General features: G+C 39.5%; 1 protein-coding gene across 2 annotated transcripts in view; it reads right to left on the reverse strand.

Moving 5' to 3' along the window:
- The window catches only part of Fsip2l (fibrous sheath-interacting protein 2-like), a 36,358-nt gene extending 16,971 nt beyond the window's left edge, over positions 1-19,387 (reverse strand). The window contains exons 1-8 of one of the 2 annotated variants that reach the window (XM_006541466.2): positions 19,089-19,387; positions 18,560-18,685; positions 17,791-17,952; positions 17,231-17,320; positions 16,776-16,915; positions 15,739-15,880; positions 15,003-15,113; positions 14,419-14,536 (exon numbers count right to left, since the gene is read on the reverse strand). In XM_006541466.2, the coding sequence (XP_006541529.1) occupies positions 14,419-14,536; positions 15,003-15,113; positions 15,739-15,880; positions 16,776-16,915; positions 17,231-17,320; positions 17,791-17,952; positions 18,560-18,685; positions 19,089-19,187 (988 nt within the window). In that variant the 5' untranslated portion in view covers positions 19,188-19,387. The remainder of the gene's footprint in view (positions 1-14,418; positions 14,537-15,002; positions 15,114-15,738; positions 15,881-16,775; positions 16,916-17,230; positions 17,321-17,790; positions 17,953-18,559; positions 18,686-19,088) is intronic. The other variant, NM_001085499.1, reaches the window with a different exon arrangement.
- Between the last annotated feature and the right edge of the window lie 363 nt (positions 19,388-19,750).

The following is a 19,750-nucleotide window of genomic DNA, read 5'->3' on the forward strand; positions in this document are numbered from 1 at the left end:
ACGTTCCTGAATGGCCCACAATAACAACAATATAGAAAACTCTGGTGCTGTAGAGTCATTACCTTTTAATGACTCCTTTGTAAAAGTGCCATTTCCAAGTTCAATTTCTGTTGCTCATATACTCAGTGTAGCATGATCAAACTCCCAGTAGCCACTCACTTAAATATAACCAAGTGGACAGTGAGTGTGATCAGGGGACATTGTATGAAATTACCAAATAATTAATGAAAATAGGGGGGAATGGTCTTCCCTGTCTCATCTAATCTTTTGTTCGCTCTGCCTCTTTTATTTCCCCTTGTTACCCTGTTTGCTCTCTTCCTCCTATCTCTTCCCCATTTCAACATAGCTTCTTTTCTCCCGATTGTCTTTTGATTCCTCCAGCCACACCTCATACCCTCTCTTTATTTCACTTCATTTCTCCTTCTCTTCCTCCATTTTTAATTCCTCTTTCTTCATTATACCTTTCAATTATTTCCCCGTTTTTAGCTGGCCCTACCCTGACTCTCCACCTCAGATTGTGATTACTAAGGGGGTTGAGCAGCTACTGTGTTCTCATCCTCTTCACATATGGTCATTTTTTGGGTTGCCCAGTGTATATTGTTTGAGTCAATGTAGTAAATACATTTATTATCTATGTATCTATCTACGAATCTACGTACGTACGTACATATGTATGTATCATCTAAGTATCTATCCATCCACCCACCCATCCATCTCTTCTATTGGTTCTGTTCCTTTAGTTACTTGCTCATCAGGCTATTGAACATGCTTTCCTACTACTTCCAAAACGTCAAAATAAGCAGATGGTGAAACAGCAATAAACTAAACAAAAATAAGATTCCAGTAAAAAGAGAATGGGCAGACTAAAGGGGAAACAAGGGGAATACAAGAGATGAAATGAGAGGAATAAGGGGGCAGAAGATATGAACGAAGACTTGCAGGGAAGGAGAGACATAATGAAACATGAGAAAAGTGGAAAGGTAGTGGTAAAAGAAATTAAGGTAGAAAGAATGTTAAAATGATGAGTCTGGAGGAAAGAATAAATGTCATAAAATTGTGACAGTAAGAGAGAGGGCTGTTGGAAGGGCAGGGGTGGGAGAAAGCAAGAGCACAGACTGTGGAGAAAATACAGATTGTAATGAATTCAGGCAAATATCACAAAGATAAATATATGGTGGTCAAAGGAAGGAAGGCCAAAGTGTGGATACTTTTGTCTCTCTTAAAAGGGGGAATGAAATACCCATGGAAGGAGTTACAGAGACAAAGTGTGGAGCAGAGACTGAAGGAATGATCATCCAGAGACTTCCCCACCTGAGGATCCATCCCATAAACAATCACCAAAAACAGACACTATTGTGGATACCAACAAGGGCTTGCTGACAGGAGCTTGATATAATTGTCTCATGAGAGGCGCTGTCAGTGCCTGACAAATACAGAGGTGGATGTTCTCAGCTAACCATTGGGCTGAGCACAGGGTCCCCAATGAAAGAGCTAGAGAAAGTACCCACGGAGCTGAAGGGGTTTGCAGCGTCATAGGAGGAACAACAATATGAACTAACCAGTGCCCCCAGAGCTACCTGGGACTAAACCACCAACCAAAGCGTACACATGGGGGACCCATGGTTCTAGCTGCATATGTAGCAGAGGATGGCCTTGTGGGACATCAATGGGAGAAGAGGCCCTTGGTCCTGAGAAGGCTCTATTCCCCAGTGTAGGGGAATGCCAGGGCCAGGAAGCAGGAGTGGGTGAGTTGGTGAGCAGGGGGAGGGAGGATGTGATAGGGGGTTTTTGAAGGGGAAACCAGGAAAGGAAATAACATTTGAAATGTAAATAAATTATCTAATAAAAATGTTTTAAAAGGAAATATATGATGGCTAGATGGGAATGTGGGAATAAAACATCAAAAATGATGAAAGGTCAGTAGTAAAAAGCTTGTGGGAAGCAAAGTGATAAATCCCAGCTCTAATCCCAGAGGTTGGCAGAGGTAGAGTCTGGCCTGTTCTGCCTAGTGAGTTTTAAGACAGCCAAGGCTACCTATGCCTCAAAAAAAGATGATAAATGACAGTTGATCAATAAATGACAGTTGAGGGGGCTGGGGAGAAAGAGAGCTATGTTGAGCCCATACAGTTTCTTTGTTTAATAGTTAACTCCTTTAAAAATCTTTCTCCATGGACACAATGTTTTTCTGTTATTTACTGATTACTCTTGCTTAGTGTTATATTTCTTTGTAAAGCTTGGTTTCTCACATGTGGTACAACAGTGAGGGATCCTCCTGCTTCAGATTCCCGAGTTCTGGTGTCATGAGCATCATGTTCGGAAATCTGTCTGCTTTCCTGACAATGGCTGTTTCACCATCTCTACCATCTTCTCCATTATCTAGCTGGCCCACTCATCTTTATCCTCTTTTAAGACTCCTCTTGCTTCCTCTACTTTTTACCCTTCCTTCATTTCTAATTCCATATAATCTTGGTGTTTTTTGGCTGTTTGTTTCCAAACTCTATTCTCCATTCCTCAAGTCCTTCTCTTTCTAGTCCCCTAACTCCGTTTTCTTCCTACTATCTTTTTTCCCAGCTTGTCATACCTTTTCCCTTGATCTTGTCTTCTTCCACAGTGCAACTCTCTCTAATCTCCCCTTCTCTCTCTTCATTTGAGATAGGGCCTCAGGTAGCCAAGGCTAGCCTCAAACTCACCATGTAGCTAAGAAAGACCTGAAATTCCTGATTTTCCTTTCTCCAACCCCTGAGTGCTGGAATTACAGGTAGTATCACCATGCCTAGTGGTGATGTTGAGGACCGTACCCAAGGCTTTGTGCAAGCTAGGCAAGTCCTCTACTGAGTTACATCTACAGCCCTAGCTTCTCTGTCTCTTCCTCTACTTTCGTACTTGCGTGTTCCCATATCTATCATTAGTTAACTTACTCTCCTAGCTTCAGGGTGTCTCCTCACTTATTAATCATGTGCCTTTCCCCCAAGCTCAACTCCTACTTCAAATCTCTGTTCTACACTGCACAACAGCCCCTGATTTCTTACTGGCTTTCCCTCTTAAATGCCCTGTCTCAGTTCCTTATTGACTTATTTTAAGGTCCTCCCCTCATTTCTTCAATCTCTGATGAGGCTTCTCCTTTATTTTACTGTCTTTTGGTCACGTTTCAGATTGGCCCCTTCTTATAGGACTTCTGTCATTCTTACTCTCTTGTCCCCAGTTCATCCATCTATTGTTCTCTAAAATGTTGAGGATGTCTTAAAGAAGTATCCCCATATAATCTTGTTCACTACAATTTCACTTTTCTTACTAATCATGTCTTTTCAACCTTCTTTGTCTTATACACAAATTCTTTTTAAAAACGTTACTCTTTCCACAAACTTACAACTTTAAACTTCTATCTCTTCCTTTTCTGCATTGTTTTTTTTGCTAATCTTTCACTTCATTTTATCCTCTTTCTCATTGTACTTGCATCTCCTTCTCCCTCCATCTCTTCCTTCTCTTCCCTTCTTTAAATTCTTCTTTCAGTATTCCATTTCCTTTCTTTTGGCATAATTTTCTCCCCCTCCTTTTGAGACAAGGTCTATATAAACTAGGCTAGCCTCAAACTCACAGAGATCTGCCTGTGTCTACCTCTAAAATGTTGGGATTCAATGTGTGTGCTACCAAGCCTGACTTCTATTTGGCATACTTAAAAATCTACTTTCATTTTACATGTACCCTTTCCTTTGAGGCTCTCTGTATCTGGCTCCTGTGTCTTTCTTTATATTGTGTTTCTTGTTTTGTATGCCTTTGTTTTATGTCTTACGAACTAATCTATGTGCCTGTCTGCTTACTCACCTAATCATCTATTTATCTAGTTTTCTATATCCTTTACAGTCATCCTTTTTTCCTTGCTCTCTAGAATTTCCTTTCTCTCTTCCTCTGTTCCCCTTTCCCCATTTTTATAGCTCCAGGATGGATTTGACCTCTACATGTAAACTAAGCTGGCCTCTTTAGTATTCTCCTTTCTTTTCAATGCTATCATCTCTTAGGCTTTATAATCACTCATTTTTCCTTCATCTCTCTTCAGCCATTTCTATTAAATAGGTTTCACTGGCTCTTCACAACATTTTCTGCTTATTTTTCCTCCTAAAGTCTTGATAGATATCTCGTTATAAAACTTATCTCTGTTTTTAATCTCTTCTGCCTTGGTTTGCATATTTCATTCTTACCAACTCTTTCACAATTGGGCATGTTTCTTCTCTTTTTCCTTTAGCATATTCAGGTATGGTGTGTGTGTGTGCTCCCCAGAAGACAGCTAGCTCTGGTGTCATCCTCAGGAAGGCTACTCATTTCCATTGACACAGGGTTTCTGTCCCCAGGCGCTCAATTAAGCCAGACTAGCTAGCCTCCTGTCTCTGCATCTCCAGTGTTTAGACTACATCCCTGCTTACCCACATCATTTTTACACCCTCATTTTCACATGGCTTTTGAGGATGTCATTTAGGTCCCCCATGCTGCTAAACAACTTGAGTAACAGAGCTACAGTCAGCCTTTCTTTCCTTCTTTGTATAGCTCCATTCCCCTTCTTTTCTCTTTCCCCTCTCTTTTTCTCTCATTTCCTTTGTACAACCACTGTTCTTCCCGACTCTTCCTGCCTCTGTATGCTCTTCTTTTTAAATTTACTTTTTACTATTCCTTTTTCTGTCTTTTATATATTTTTAATTTGTTTCACTATTAATTAAAACTTTAAGAAACATCTATATTTTTTTCTTTACTTCTTCCTCTATTCTCCTCTTTATGAGTCACTTTTCTACTTTTGTGCCTGCCTGCATGAGCCCTTGCCAACCCATACAGCCTTGCTTCCTTTTCATTTCCTCCCTACCCCTGCCTTCTGTCCCGCCTTTGTCTTACATTACTTCTTTTATTTCCCCACTCATCTCCCCTGAAGATGGTTTTCATTTCTCTTTCTCCTCCTTTTCCAACTGTCATTTACTACTGAATTTTTATTTTCTTCCTGTTTTTGTATCCTCACTTCCTCTCTTCTCTACCTGCCATCCAGTTATGCATCTGTGCTTCAGATATCTTGGTTGAATTTTTTCATTCAGACCTCTGTATTTCTCTATTGTCAGTTTTCTTTTAGTGTTTTGGTATGGACTTTGTGTGCTGTATACATGTGTTTGTGTAGGCATGCGTGGCTATGCACACTTAAACACATGTCTTCAGAGGCCAGAGACATTGGATTTCCTTGTCTATCACCCCAGCTTACTTCCTTGTAACAAAGTCTCTCACTGAATTTATGTGGTGCTGGGAATTGAATGCAGGTCAAGGTTTGGGAGGCAAGTACTGTCCCCAGCTTCCTACTTTTGCTTAAATCCTTCCCTTCCTAATTCCTGTCTTATTCTTGCACTTTCCTTAAGTTTTTCTCTTCCCTACAGACTTATCACTTCAGTTCTTTTTCTGTCCCTTTGAACTGTTTCATTGTTTCTTTCCTCTTTCTTGCTTTTATTTCTTCTTTTTATCCTTGATCCGTTTTGTCCCTCTCTCCCCTTTCTCCTCCTTCCCATTTCTTTCCTGTCATTCTTCAATTTCTTTTCTATTTGACTTAAGAAAAATCATTTTACTCTTGGTATTTCTGTCATTGTAACTCATATTATACTGGCTTCTCCTTCATACACTATTTTTTATCATAATATCTTCACACATTAAAGTCTGCTAGCATCTATCATCTATCTATCTATCTATCTATCTATCTATCTATCTATCTATCTATCTATCTATCTCTATCCCTTCTTCTCTTTATTCATTTCTTCCCTGCAAGCCAGCCAGCCAGCAACCTACTTCTTGGTCCTTTACTTGGTCCTCTCAACTCGTTTCTTCCTTCCCACCTATCTCCTGTCCTACTTTATCTAGCCACTCTTCCTAGGACCTCTGCATCCATTCTTTCCTCTTTATTCCTTCCAATTTCCCCTCTATCCCCTACCACTTTTTGCATTCACACATCTCCTTTATTTTTTGTACTTATTGATCATTTTAAACTGTTTCCTTCATGTGCTTTATTTTTGTTACATTCTTTTTTCATAATCTTTTCTACTGTCTTCTTCCTTGTATATTTCTTTATATCTGTCTATCTACTTATAACATGCATTTTATCTGTGTATCTATTGATACATTTATGCATCTATCCATCTAGCTACCTACCTACCTACCCACCCACCCATACTTCTGCTGCCTGCCTGCCTGCCCATCCATCCATCCATCCATCCATCCATCCATCCATCCATCCATCTTCTATTTATCTCCATCCCCATCATGAGTTTATTTGCCTTCTCCCTGATTTCAGTTGCACTTAATTTCCTCAGTGCCTCCCCATTTTAAACACCTCTCTGGCTTTTTCATTCTCCTATTTTCTTCTTTTCTTCCATTTGACCCTCCCCCATAACTTGAACTCTTTAAAAATTCTTGTCTTCCCTCACCTTTGCTTTCTGCTTCCTGCTTCCTGTTTTCCTCCCCTCCTTAAACTGGTATCTAGAGAGTTGCTTGATGATTCCCTTGGAAAATCCTGATTTGGCTCTCTTTACAGATGGGAGTTCCTTTCTGAAATATGGATCTTCAGAACAAGATTTTCTATAGTAACCCTTGCTGACACCCTTGAAAGGGAAGCATCCCTCCAGAGAACAGAGACCAACTACTACAGTCAATAGCTTTAACCAGAGCTCTAAAGTTAAATAAGAATGTCACCATCTACACGAAGTATGACCTTTTATTCCTCTATGCCTATACAGTGTCATGTAAGGAGATTGTACTCAATTATGTCTGGAGCCTTCAATCTTCCAAAAATAATAGTCAAAGTAATGAGCTCTTCAACAGAACTTAATGAAACTGACCAAGAATGAGCCTGAACCTCTCCTGAACCTCTCTCTTCCCCTTGCCTATGATCCAGATCTGAAACTACTCTCATGGTTGTGGTTTCAGCCTCAATAAAATGCTATGTTGGAGACCTTTTCTTCTTAATGAGTTCTTAGCAACTAAATAGAAAGTTTATTTCTATTTATCATGCAACTTTAGATCAGTTGCAACAAGCTATTCACAAGTGCTCAAAAACATGGCCCTTACTACTATCAGGAAGGCAAGCCCTCTTCAGCCTTGGGGGATGTAGTGATGATCTGACTTAAAACCCATCCTTAAAACCCATCTGGAACGGACACTATAAGAAGTTTTTCTGCCCTTTCTGCAGTAAAAGATCCTCAAATTAACTTCTGGATTCCCACAGCTGCCTCAGACCTTGGACCAGACCCTCTACATGGGCACTCCAACCCAAGAAATGCCTTGTTCTTTTGAATAAGTAGCTTATAAAAGGCCTAAGGTATCTCTTCAAACAAAGTAAACTGATGTTTTGTTATCTTCAATTTCCTGCCATAAGGGCTGACCCTTGTTCTCTCTAGCCCTCTTAACTTTTATGGATTTACTTCCTCCATTCTTGGGACATGCCCCCAATCTTTTAAAATATCCACCCTTTGCCAACACCTGCACAAACTAGATGAAAACTTACAACCATATGCTTCCTTTCCCTGGGTTTCTTCATTTGTGGGGTACTTACACTTTGGACACTGTAACAATGGTGAAAAGAGTGGGCCCCACCAGGTAAATACCTTCAGAGAACAGGTTCTTAAAGCTTTTCCCCTCATCTGAAGCCTTTACTAACTTCTGTTTTTTTTTCTACGCAGTCTGTTTTTTTTTCTTCTAACGCAGTGTCTTCAATAAAATAACTTTCTAAATGTGACCAACCCTCCAATTCTCCAATCCCTTCCTTGAAACCATCCACAACATCTTGATATGTCCCTACAGTTTATATCTACTAGTTTTTACTACACAAACTCCAATGAAATATTAACTATCTCCATCAAGTTTGACAGTCTACTTGGAGTCCACCATGCAGGCCATTAAAGCTCAACTGTAAAGCCTTAACTCAATGGCTTATGTGGTCCTTTAAACTTGGAGAGCCTTAGCCTTTTGCACTTCTGAGTGTAGTTTGTGTTGTGATTGAGATCCGTTAGACCCAAGATGGTTTTCATAATCTGAAATAGGTCTTCTACCTTTTACCATAGCTCATTAGAAAAACCTCTAAATGGGACCCCTGACAGCTGTTAGTCTTCAATAGTCTTTCACAGCCTGAAATATTTGTAACTGCCTTTGCCCTAATTCTCTTTCCCCAATACCAAGGGCAGTTAGGGCCACCTGTTCTGAGGGGGTACTGAAGCAAAAGACAGTTAGGCAGGCAGTTAGGGACACCTGTTATTAGCGTGGATTGAAGCAAGAGGCAGTTAGGCAGTTAGGGAGGATTGAAGCAAGAAGCAAGAGGCAGTTAGGCAGTTAGGGAGGATTGAAGCAAGAGGCAGTTAGGCAGTTAGGGAGGATTGAAGCAAGAGGCAGTTAGGCAGTTAGGGAGGATTGAAGCAAGAGGCAGTTAGGCAGTTAGGCACTTAGTCCTAGGAAGTAAGACCCTGATCCAACTACCTCAACGGAATTTCCTGACACTAATCCCATGTGAAGTCTTATGACCTTTCAATTATTGTGTTAGTTCATTATGGACCTATCATCTTATGCACCACAAGGCAAGTCACCTTTAACTCCATACCTAAAGTTTTCCTATCTTCCTCTCTGTTCTGTAACCATTTAAAAATGCACAGTCCTTGGCAATTAATGGTGTCCTGTCCTGAAACTCTTCATGCATTAGGAGTTCTCTTTTCTAATAAATGATACTGGTTGGAGCACTCGGGTCTAAGGGACTCATTCTTTATTGTCTAGAGAACAGGATCCTGACCTCAGTAACTTGTTACGCTATGCATTCCAGCTTGCTGCCTGCAATCCTTTACGCTTGCTTTATCCTGTCCATCATTCATCAGGTTTAGCCTTGAAAATGCTTCCCTTTGTCTCGTTAAAATAGTTTTATATGCTATTAAACTAGTTTATAAATTATTATGTTAATATATAATATACATTATAGCATTATATACTATTAAACTATTTTATAAACTATTAAAAACTATTGAGTTTTATATATTTTACTATACTAATTTTTGTTTTTCCTTTTCTTTCTTCCCACCTTTTACCTACTTGCTTACCTTCCTGCTTATCTATCTATCTATCTAACTATCTATCTACCTACCTATCTATCTATCTATCTATCTATCTATCTATCTACCTACCTACCTACCTATCTATCTATCTATCTATCTATCTATCTATCTATCTATCTATCTATCTACCTATCTACCTATCTATCCGTCCATATATCTCTATCCATCCATCCATCCATCCATCCATCCATCCATCCATCCATCATCTATCTGTCTCTCTATCCATCCATCTACCATCAATGATCAATTTTCTGGGGTCTTGCTCTTTTTCTTAACCTCTACTTTTAAAATTTGTCCCCTACAATATAATTTCACTTATATTACCAGTCCCTACATCTCAGTCTTACATTCCCTCCAACTCTTTAACAATTCTTTCCTTATATACTTTCCTTCTTTTATCTTTCTTTATTAAAGCTTTTTAAATTTCTATATTGCTCATATTTGAAAATGTTTTTCTTTATTTTACTTTTTCTATATTTTTTATCCTATGTTTACTCCTGGCTTCTCTGTTTTAAAAAGGACAATAAGAGAGGAAAAGGCTAAACCTTACTTCTTAGTAAATAGGTAGTAACAAGAAGCAAGGAGCCCCGTCCTCTCACCCATCTGTGTTTGGCTTAAATCACTTGATGAGTCAGAGCTTTAACACAGTTGACGAGAGACTAAAAGCATATCTATACTTCCTCCCTACAAATATCACTGAACCAATTCCTCTCCTCTACCTGTTCTCCCCTCCCCCTTTCCCACACCAGTATTTTCTTCTACTGCTTTTTCATCTTCAAGTTCTATTTACCCACATGTCTGCCAAAGTAACCACTTACCTTCAGGATTGTCAAACTTCTTTAGGTTTTATAGGCTTTTAAAAAGTAGCCTTCTCCTCTTCATTTCCAACTGTGGATGTGCCCCTTTAAAAATTCTTCCTATCTAACCTCCCCAAGTCCTTCCCTTCTCTTCTCCATTTCTGTGTCTCTAATTCTCAGTTCACTTTCGCCTGTTTATAGGATGCTTTTCTTTTCTACATCCTCTCCTGACGTTAGTTATATGCCCCCCCCCCTACACTTTGCCTTTCTCCTTTCCTCTGTCCCTAGCTTCCATTTTCTTTTCTTGCCTCTTTTTGTGACTTGGTTCATATTTGTTTTGGATTTTCCTACATCACTACGGCCCCCCTTTTGCTCCTGCAGTCTGGTGATAGAAAGGAGCACCTGAGTTAGTCCTTGGGCCTGACTTCTGCCTTTAAACCTGGACATCTTCCCAGCTTCCCACATATATCTGTAGCAATCACTATTTTACCTTCTACTGATTCTTCTACTTTACTTACTTCTCTTGCCATTGGCTCCTAAATCTTCTGCTTGCTGAACTTCCACAGAAAGCCCAGTTTGGACAAAAGTCTTGCTGCATCAGTTCAGCCACTACTTTCCTCAAGCCTACATTTGACTACCCTCAGTGCCTAGCCTGGTCCCTTGTTCTTATCCAGTCCTCAGGGGTTATCTTATCTCCCCGGCCTTCAGCAAAAGTCAATAAGTCCCTTTGACCAGATCCACCTCACCTCTCCTCTGACATCTCTTCCTGAATTTTGTATCTGCCAAGCTCCACTGACTCTGTTTCCACTCCAGCTCTCTAGTGGCAGATGCCCCAAGGACACAGTTGGAACTGCTGTCTAGTTCTTGTTTTTGAAATCCCCTTTCCTTATTTTCTTTCCTGGCTTCTGTTGTCCTCTTCTTTTACTACTTCCATGCAAATTCCCCTTTAAATGTCCTATTTTCTCCTTTAAACAGTCTTATCTATTCCAATCAGTCATTCCTTGTTCTGTATTTTAGTGTGTACCCTTAAACCTTTGCCTTTCATCAACAGTGGTACTTAGTCTTCCTTGCTGGGTTCATCTTTTGTTTTTATGAGACAGACTCTAACTTTGCAGTCCTCAATTCATAACTATCTTGTCTCAGACTTTTAGGTGCTGGGATTACAGATATGTGCCTGTCTTGCTGGTCTGTTTCTTTTTGAAGTTTTTCTCCCTTCCTTCCCCCCCCTTCCCCTATCTTTCTTGCTTCCTTCTTTTTACTCTTGTTTACTTTCCTTATTTCCTTTTCCTTGATCTCTAATTCCTTTCCTTTCTCACAAATCTTCACACCTTTACCAAGCTCTTTTCTGCCTTTTATTTTTCTCACACCGTCTTTCTACTGGCTCCACACGCTAAATTTTTCTTTCCACCTCTTTTAACATATTTTGTCATTTTTTATGTGCATGGGTGTTTTGCATGAATAGTCTGTGAGCCAAATGAGCTGCTACCCTGAGGTCAGAAAAAGGCTTTGTATCCCCTGGATCTGCAATCACAGCGCTGATCTGCCACGTATGTCCTGGGAATTAAACCCAGGTCTTCTGCAAGAGAAGATAGTTCTCTTAACCGCCAAGCTGTCTCTCCATTCCCTGGCTTCATCCTTTTAAGGTGGATTCTATCTCTACTTACCTGTTATCTTTTACTGTGTTTATATGCTGATTAAAATTTAGATCTCTCTTGCTGCTACAAATCTATTTCACCTTACTTACTCCTTTTCAGTTTTTTTTTCACTACCATATTTCCAAATTTTAAAAACTGTCCATTTTTCCGCTCGTCATTTTTATACTTTTTACCCTTTCCTTCTCTTGCCTTTTCTTTCCTCAACTTTCCTGATTGCTTTCTCTCACTCATCTTCATCATTTCCTTCTTCCCCTTCTTCCTACACTTTTACTACTCTTCCTCCATTGTGCTCCTTTGTCTTCCTCTGTTTACAAGCTCCTGTTATTTTCTTCATTGTGTGTGCGTGTGTGCGTGTGTGTGTGTGTGTGTGTGTGTGTGTGTGTGTGTGTGTGTATCTGAGTGTATATATATATGTGCACCTTGTGTATTCTGGTGCCTGCAGAAGAGGGACCTGGATCACTGAACTGGAGAGCTACAGGCCTCTGTGTCACCTCATGTGAGTGTTGGGACCTACCTTGGTCCTTTGCAAGAACAACAAATGGTCATAATCACAGAACCATCTCTCTGCTTCCCCAGGCTCCTGTTTTTTAAGTCTCTGCTTCCCCTCATCCACTTTCCATTGTCTTAATGTACTGGCTTCATTTTAGAATTCAGTCTGCTGAATTGCTTTCTCTATCAGATCCAGTGTATTTTATACCTTTACACCTTGAATCCCCCCAATGTGCTTGATTTTCCTGTTCTCTTGAGAATTTTCTTTCTATCTGTATTCTTTCTCTTTCTACTTCTTGTTGGCTTTTCTTGTTTTACTCTTAAAATGTGCAGGAACCTACCTATCTACCAAGGATCATCTCTATTTTCTTTCAACTCTAAGTGGCCTTTCAAAATATCTCCTACCCATATTGTACCAGTTCCTCACTGTGTCTCTAATGCTCCATTCCCTTTTAAGTTTTGTTTTCTACTTTTACTTCTTTTTTACTTGGTTCATTTTGGTTTTCAAACTTTCTTTTGCTTTTCTTTCCCCTCTCTAGACTTCATCTCCTTCATTACTCCTTTCTCCTTCCATTTCCTTTTATGAGTTAGCACGTTATTAGTTCCTCCTCTTAAACTCCTCTTTTCCTGCTCTGCTGTTTTCTGATTTCTTTCTGATTTGTCAGCATATGTTTTAGTCTTTTTAAAAATTGATACCCCTTCCCCCAACAAGGTTTGGATTTCTTACTGGGTCCTTCTTTCCAAACTTATCTCCCATACAATTCCCTTTTCTTTTTTCTTGTTCACACTGACTTTAAAACAACAACAACAACAAAAACAAAAAACACTTATCTTCTTTCTTGACTTTTCATTTCTTTTTGGCTTTTTTTCCCTTTCCTATCCTTACTAGTTTTCCTTCCCTCTGCACTTTCTCCCTCTTCCCTTTCTTCCACTTTCCTCCTTTTTATTCCCCATTTCTCTCCTTTTACTTCCCTTTCTCTCTCCCATTTCTTCTTCCCTCCTCCCACCTCTCCCCCTCCCTCTTCCCATGTTTACCCCCCATCCCATTTTCCTTTTCCTTCTCCCATGTTTACCCTCTTTCCTCCCACGTGTACTCTCCCCTCCTCCCATGTTTTCCCTCCCTCCTCCTATATTCACCCTTCCCTCCTCCCATGTTTACCCTCCCTCCTCCCATCTCTCTCCCCATCTCCTCTTTCCTCCTATTTTCCCTCTCCCTACCTTTTCCATCCTTCTCCCATCTTTACCCGTCCCTCTACCTAGCTTTAATTCTTCCTCTTTCCTCTCTTCTTGTTATCCATTTCTGCTCCATTCCTCTCTCCTTTTCCTTCTTTTTAATCCTTCCTCCTCTTCCTTCCTTGCTTCTTCCCCCTTTTCACTCTTGTCTCTTTTCCTCCTCTTTCCCCTTTCTCTTCCCCTTTTCTCTCCCTTGCTTTTTCTCTCCCCCTTTCCCTTTTACCTCCCTTTCACCCCTCCTGCTTCTCTCCCTCCTCCTTCCCTCCCTCATTTTCTCTTTCTTCCTCTTTCAGACAGCATCTTTTGCAACGTAGCTAAAGCCTCAGCAACCATGCTGTCCCCGTCCTTACTTCCTTTCTGGATCACCACCTCCCTTCCTCCCAGCCTCTTCCCCTTTGCCAGTTACAGACCCCTCTTTCCCCTCCTTACCTTTTTAAACTTACTTTTATTTTTTACTGCTCCACCTCTTTAGCTTTGTAGGGTTGAAGTTTCTTGGATAAACCCTGCACACTTTCCCTGAGTGTGTTGGAATTTCTTCCATACTACAAATTTTCACTCTTTTTTCACTAGCTCTCCCTTGCTTGTCTACTCTTCCTCCTTCTCTACTTCTGCCTAGCTCTTATGTTCTTTATTCCTCCCCACCCCACGATTAAGTCTATTAAGGCTGGATTCTACTGATTTTCTTCTCTCACTCCTTGTCTTCATTATTTCTTTTTCATCACCTTTATCTACTCTAGGTGTTTCCTCCTTTTCAAGTTTTTTGTTTTTGTTTTTATTGTACATTGTAATTCTCTCCTTGGATCTTTGTACACTATCCCTTTCTTTAATTTCTGTGAGTTTTTTTTCTCTTACTGGTTTGTTTTATTTCACTTTTTAATGTTTTCTTTAACTGTCTTAACTTACTTCTCTCATCTTCTTCTGCATTTCTTACCTGTGTGTGCATACTATCTCTTCCTACTGTCTGTTCGTTAAACTTTATATATGTTGCCTCCCATAGTGCCTGGCAGAGGAATTGTGGGCTCCTAGTACTTATTTTTGCATGGGGCTTTTTTATAAGCATGTGAGCATAAGGTATTTACTATGTGGTTGTTCACCCTCCACCTGTCTACTTTGTCTTTTCTCTTTTTCTCTCTTTCTCACCTGTTTCACTTGGCCTTTTGCTTTCAGAAGTACTTTCTTCCCGCTTTCCTTCTTTACTTTCCTTCTCTTGAAGCTTTTGCAAATGGTAGGCAATTCTTTTCTGTAGCATTACTTGTTTCTATCAAATATTTAAAAAAACATGTTAAATATGTTTCGAATTTAAATAGAAACTTGTCAGTAAAAACACAACACAGATGATTTCAAATGTGAAGATATATCTGAAGTACACCTTTGTTCCTGCCTGGAGATATCTAAATTCACAATGAATTTGAAGAAATGTAGTAAGAGGTAAGTTTTTAAAGCGTAACATGAAATTGTGTGTATGCATGTGCATGTTTTCTTGCCAGCTGGAAATTAAAGCTAAGGTTTTGTGCATGCTAGGCAATCCCTTTACTCCTTAGAGAAAGCATTTTTTTTTTCATAACTCAATCTAACTTAACTTTCTGGGAACTTTTTGAATTACAGATTTAGGCTAGAATGGGTCTCTTCATTGATAACTATCTTCTGAAAATCCATATTTCAAAATATAAAAATGTGCCAAGAGCCTTTCTTAAAATAGCCCAAGTCCAGCAAAAGCTGACTACCTTTCGGTTAATTTCTTCTCGGATTTTCCGATGATGTTCTTCAACTTTTGTCTCTCTCTTAACTTCGTCTCCGATCTTTGTCATAAGTGACATCTCCTTGAATTGCCAATCCTAAGGGATATGCCATTACAGTGATCATCATATGTCTATTTCATTTTAAAACTATTTTCTCTTTCTTCAATCAATACACCAATTAGATCAAATCAATGGCCTAACAACATTTGGGCCAATAATAAAGCAAATCTTGCATTGGGGTTTGGATGTGCTTATCTGACACCCATTGGGAATGTCTTGGTGGATGCAATGGAATGGAAAAGGAATGACATTGCTTTGTTATTAAAAGCATTAGTCCAGCACAACATGACTCTAAAGATGAATCTCAAAAGATATTAGCAAAAGGGAATGGTTTTTTTTTGAAGTCAGAGAGGATATCACATGTAACTTGATGGTTATAAAGGTATTCTGACAGAGAAACTATACAAATAACCATGTCAGAGCTCATGTGGAGCTCAAAGGACAACTCTATAGTGTGAGCTCTCGCCTAATTTCCCATATGTTCTGGAGCTTGAACTCAGGTCATCATGCTTGGATAGGAAGTGCTTTTACCCATGAATCCATCTGACTGCCCTGGGCTTTCTCTTTAAATTGAAAAAGAACTACACATGATATAGTGAACCAACTGTTTACAAATAAAACAACCATACAAGTTTCCCATTCAGAGTTTTTTGACCCTCACCGCTTCAACTTCTTGGTGTAGGTTTAGTTTTCTTTTAACATCATCCCAATGTTGTCTGTCTTCTTCCTTCATTACTAGTGAACTTCGTTTTCCCACGGTGTCTTCAAGTTTGTCTAGTTCTTTATTAATCATATTTAAATGTCTAAATAAAAGTGAAATAAAAGATCGTAAAATGGATGTTTCTTTTAGGATACCTACCACTCTACAACTGTGGTAGAGCAACATGCATTCTGGTATAGTGTGAGATAAATCCATGGATTATAGGAGCCAGATAATGAACTGGCTTTCAGTTAAGATACGTCTCATTTCTCTTTCCCTTCTAAGGCTGAGGTTTGATCTCTAAATGGTAATGTGTGATTAAGTATCTGAAGGAGGATGCACAGGTGGTAGAGGGATGGAATAATAGTTGCATTAGTCTTAAATAAAGTTGCTGTAATGTGCTCATTGTGGCTTTAAAGTAATTTAAACTTATGTTTAAAATTCGTTAACAATACTCCCTCTTCCTTTGATACCTCAGGCTTGGCTCTCACAGGATTGGCAATTTGTACTTTGGATTTCTAGAACAGTTTGACTTACCTCTTGGGCTGCTGCTGGCTCTAATTTCTCAGGCAGGAACTTACCTTCCTAGCATTGTTATTAATGTTCTTAATCCCTGAAACTCTTAATGTACCCTTTATAATGTTTTTTTAATTATGTGTATGGGTATTTTGCCTGCATGTATATCTGTGCATTGCATGCATGCAGTGCCCATGGAGGCCAGAAGAGGACATCAGATCCCTTAGAACTGGAGTTATAGATGGTTGTGAACCACTGTATGGGTGCTGGAAATCAGACCCTAGTCCACTGGAAGAGTATACATTACTGAGCCAACTTGTCAGCCTGCAATGACGAACCCTTTCTGTTTTCCATGTTGAAAACTTTGAGGAACTTAAGTGTATCTAATACTTTTATGAATCCATCTTCAATTATTTCTCATGTTTTTGTGGTTTTGGGTCTTTACAAAGTACCCATGAAATATTCATGAACTATGACTCTACCTGAGTTTAATCAAGCGTTCGTGTTGAGGGCTAGCTTTTTTCCCTTCTTGTAGCAACCACCACTGAAACTCAGCAGCGGCAGCATTGTCATAGGCCCGTCTCTCTTCGTTTAGTTTGTTTACTTGATTTTCAATTATTTTCTGCAAGAAAATGTTTATTGGATGTTATATATTTGCCACAATAAATGTATCCTTTGACATATTTTATAAAATGTAAGCTTACATAAATGTTTTGAGTTTTAAAAGCTGCTAATTCTGCTAATCTATTTTTAGGCCTTGCATGACCTTTCCCCACAAGTCAACTTTTTAATGAAAAATCAAATGGGCTGTCTTTTACAAATTCTTTATAGAGACTGTATTCCAAGAATATTTTATGTAAATATTGTACAAAGGGTCTACCTTTTCAGAAAAAATTTTATGGGTCCCAAATAAAACAAATGGAAATGTTTAACTTACTTGTTCTCTTACATAATTCCGCTCAAAATCGATTTTTAAAGTGGTCAGATATTGTCTGTATTTGTTGAGTTCTTTTAATGAACATACGACCTACAAATCCAAATATGATAAACATTATTGTAGAATTGTAAAGATTATAACACATTTAGTGAAGAGTATAAGGGCATTCATTTTACTAACAGGTTTAGGATCAAGTATAATGATATGCATTTTGTAACATTTTTTAAATCACTATCTTTAGGCAACTGAACCTCCAAAAACTTCTAAATATCATTTCACTAATACAGTTCCAAGTAAAAATTTCTTAGAAACATGAAAAATAAATGTATCAGTGTGTTTGCATACCAAAAATGGTTTGGTAATTATCTTTCCTATCATTCAAAAATGTCAACTAGAATGTTTTTACAAGAAAAACAGCCACCCAATACTAAGCATTTTCTTGGCTTTCTTCTGTGCTATCTATGAGTGGTCAACTAGAAGTTGGCCCAGTATCACAGCTCTTAGAAAGTGCTTAGATTTTTTTTTTTTTTTTTGCTGGTCAGAAGTAGGCCTCAACACACTTTATTATTGCCGGTGATGTATCCTTCTTTTTTTAGTTTCTTGAGAATGTCTTTTCGTTTGAAGTATGATTTTAGGTGTGGATCATGAAGACTTTTGTAGGTGGTTTCCATCAGTTTACAATATGGGTCACTAAGGTTAAAGCCAAAAGAAGGCTGGAAAAGCTGCCAAAAGAAACAGATTTGAAATTAATGAATGCAATTGCAAAATTCATGAGATCACATTTTAAAACATCAGTTTATGGAAATTATAATGTTCATTGAAAAAAATATAAGCTGAAACCAAAGTGAGAGAATGTGATGGGCTGGTCTGGCTAAATACATTGCCTTTCAATTTCCCTCTTATCCTCCAGGTCTAATCTTTGCGTTAGTATTAACTCTGATCTACCTATATAACCTCAACCTTAGTCCAATTCCTGTATACATAGTTCAGGGTAGACTGTCAGGAGCAAGTGGAGAGTACATGATAGGCCAGAAGGACCAAGGCACAGAAGCAGAAATCATCATATTGTACATGAGTAGTTCAGAATGTCCTCAATTTGTTAAGTTGATGCTGTGGTTAGAGAAAAGTCTGGAGAGAGTGATTGCAGCTCTTTCTGGGGCTTTCTATTATTAAAGTGGGTTTAAGAAGGTTAAAACATTGTAGCTCATTTAATTCTATTTGTATGCAAATGAAGGTGATACACAAATTGTAATCATATCAAGATGTTTCAAATCCAACAGCTAAAAAGGGTAAAGCAATCCACTTAAACACCATTAAAACATAGTTTACCTTTTCACTTATATTTGTTGTGTAGAATATACTATTACTTCCTGGGATAACAGGCAGTTTGGCCCCGAGAGGCATATCTAACAGATTAGCTGGTCCAATCTTTGGAATGGTAGGTTTCTGTTTCTTCTGTGGAAAGAAGGTAGAAATTTTTGTCTTTTCTACTAGGAAGTGCTCATTTAGCTTACATCAGTTGCCTCACTTCAACCAGATAACACAACCCAGGTTGTTAGGCACTTGGGTAGAAGAAACTCCTTGCCTCACCAGTTCGTAAGCCACTACCCTACTGTTGGGTCCTGCCCAAGAGTATCAGCCAGTGGCACCTTGAATCACTCCTTTCCCTAGTCAGATGGTGACCTTAGTTAAAAACAAAAAATAAAAAACCAAAAAAAAAAAAAAAAAACCAAACAAACCCCAAACTGCCCTGTTTCTGTCCCCCAGCCTAGGCTCTATCCCCATCATTCCACCTGCTGCCCTGGGCAAGAAAGACGGGCGATAAACAAGTGGACACTGTGGATAGGTTACCACTCACGTTACTACAGGTATCTTTGTTGTTTGTTATGTCGCCGGAAGCTGCTTTGGAGGCAGCAGCTTCGGCAGCCTTTATACAGTTGCTTAGGTACAAGTCCATGGCTACCCAGCAGCCCCCAAGGGCTGGGGACTGGGGTAGCGGACTGCCCTCAGGTGCCCCTTTCTGCGACCGTCTCCTCCAGTGTCCAGAACAAGACTGAGCCAAGGCCCTGGACACCTGGGCAACAGGACCTCAAGGACGCACACATCACAATGCTCCTTTGCTGGCGTCCTCAGTAGGTGCCCTGAAGGCCACGCCCAATGGGCGTCGCCCCTAAGACACGTCACACCAGCAGAGGTCACCCCACTAGAAGTTTCCATAATGGATGTGGCTCAAACAGAAGTAGCTCTAACAGATGCCACATCGACAGTTGTTGGCTTCTAAAGACGTTGCCAAGAAAGACGTTGCCTCAACAGCCAACACCCCAATTGACATCGCCTTCATAAACTGCCCCAATATACATTGTTCCAACAGATGTCGCCCCAGTGGACGTCATCTCAATGGACGTCGCATTAATAGACGTTATTCTGGATGGTGGGGGCAAGGCCCCATTTGCCTCTCCAGAAGCGCATGCGCATCACCCAGTTGCCTCTCTGAAGCGCATGCGCATCACCCAGTTGCCT

Source organism: Mus musculus, chromosome X (genome assembly GCF_000001635.26).
Source record: "Mus musculus strain C57BL/6J chromosome X, GRCm38.p6 C57BL/6J".
Lineage (NCBI taxonomy): Eukaryota > Metazoa > Chordata > Mammalia > Rodentia > Muridae > Mus > Mus musculus.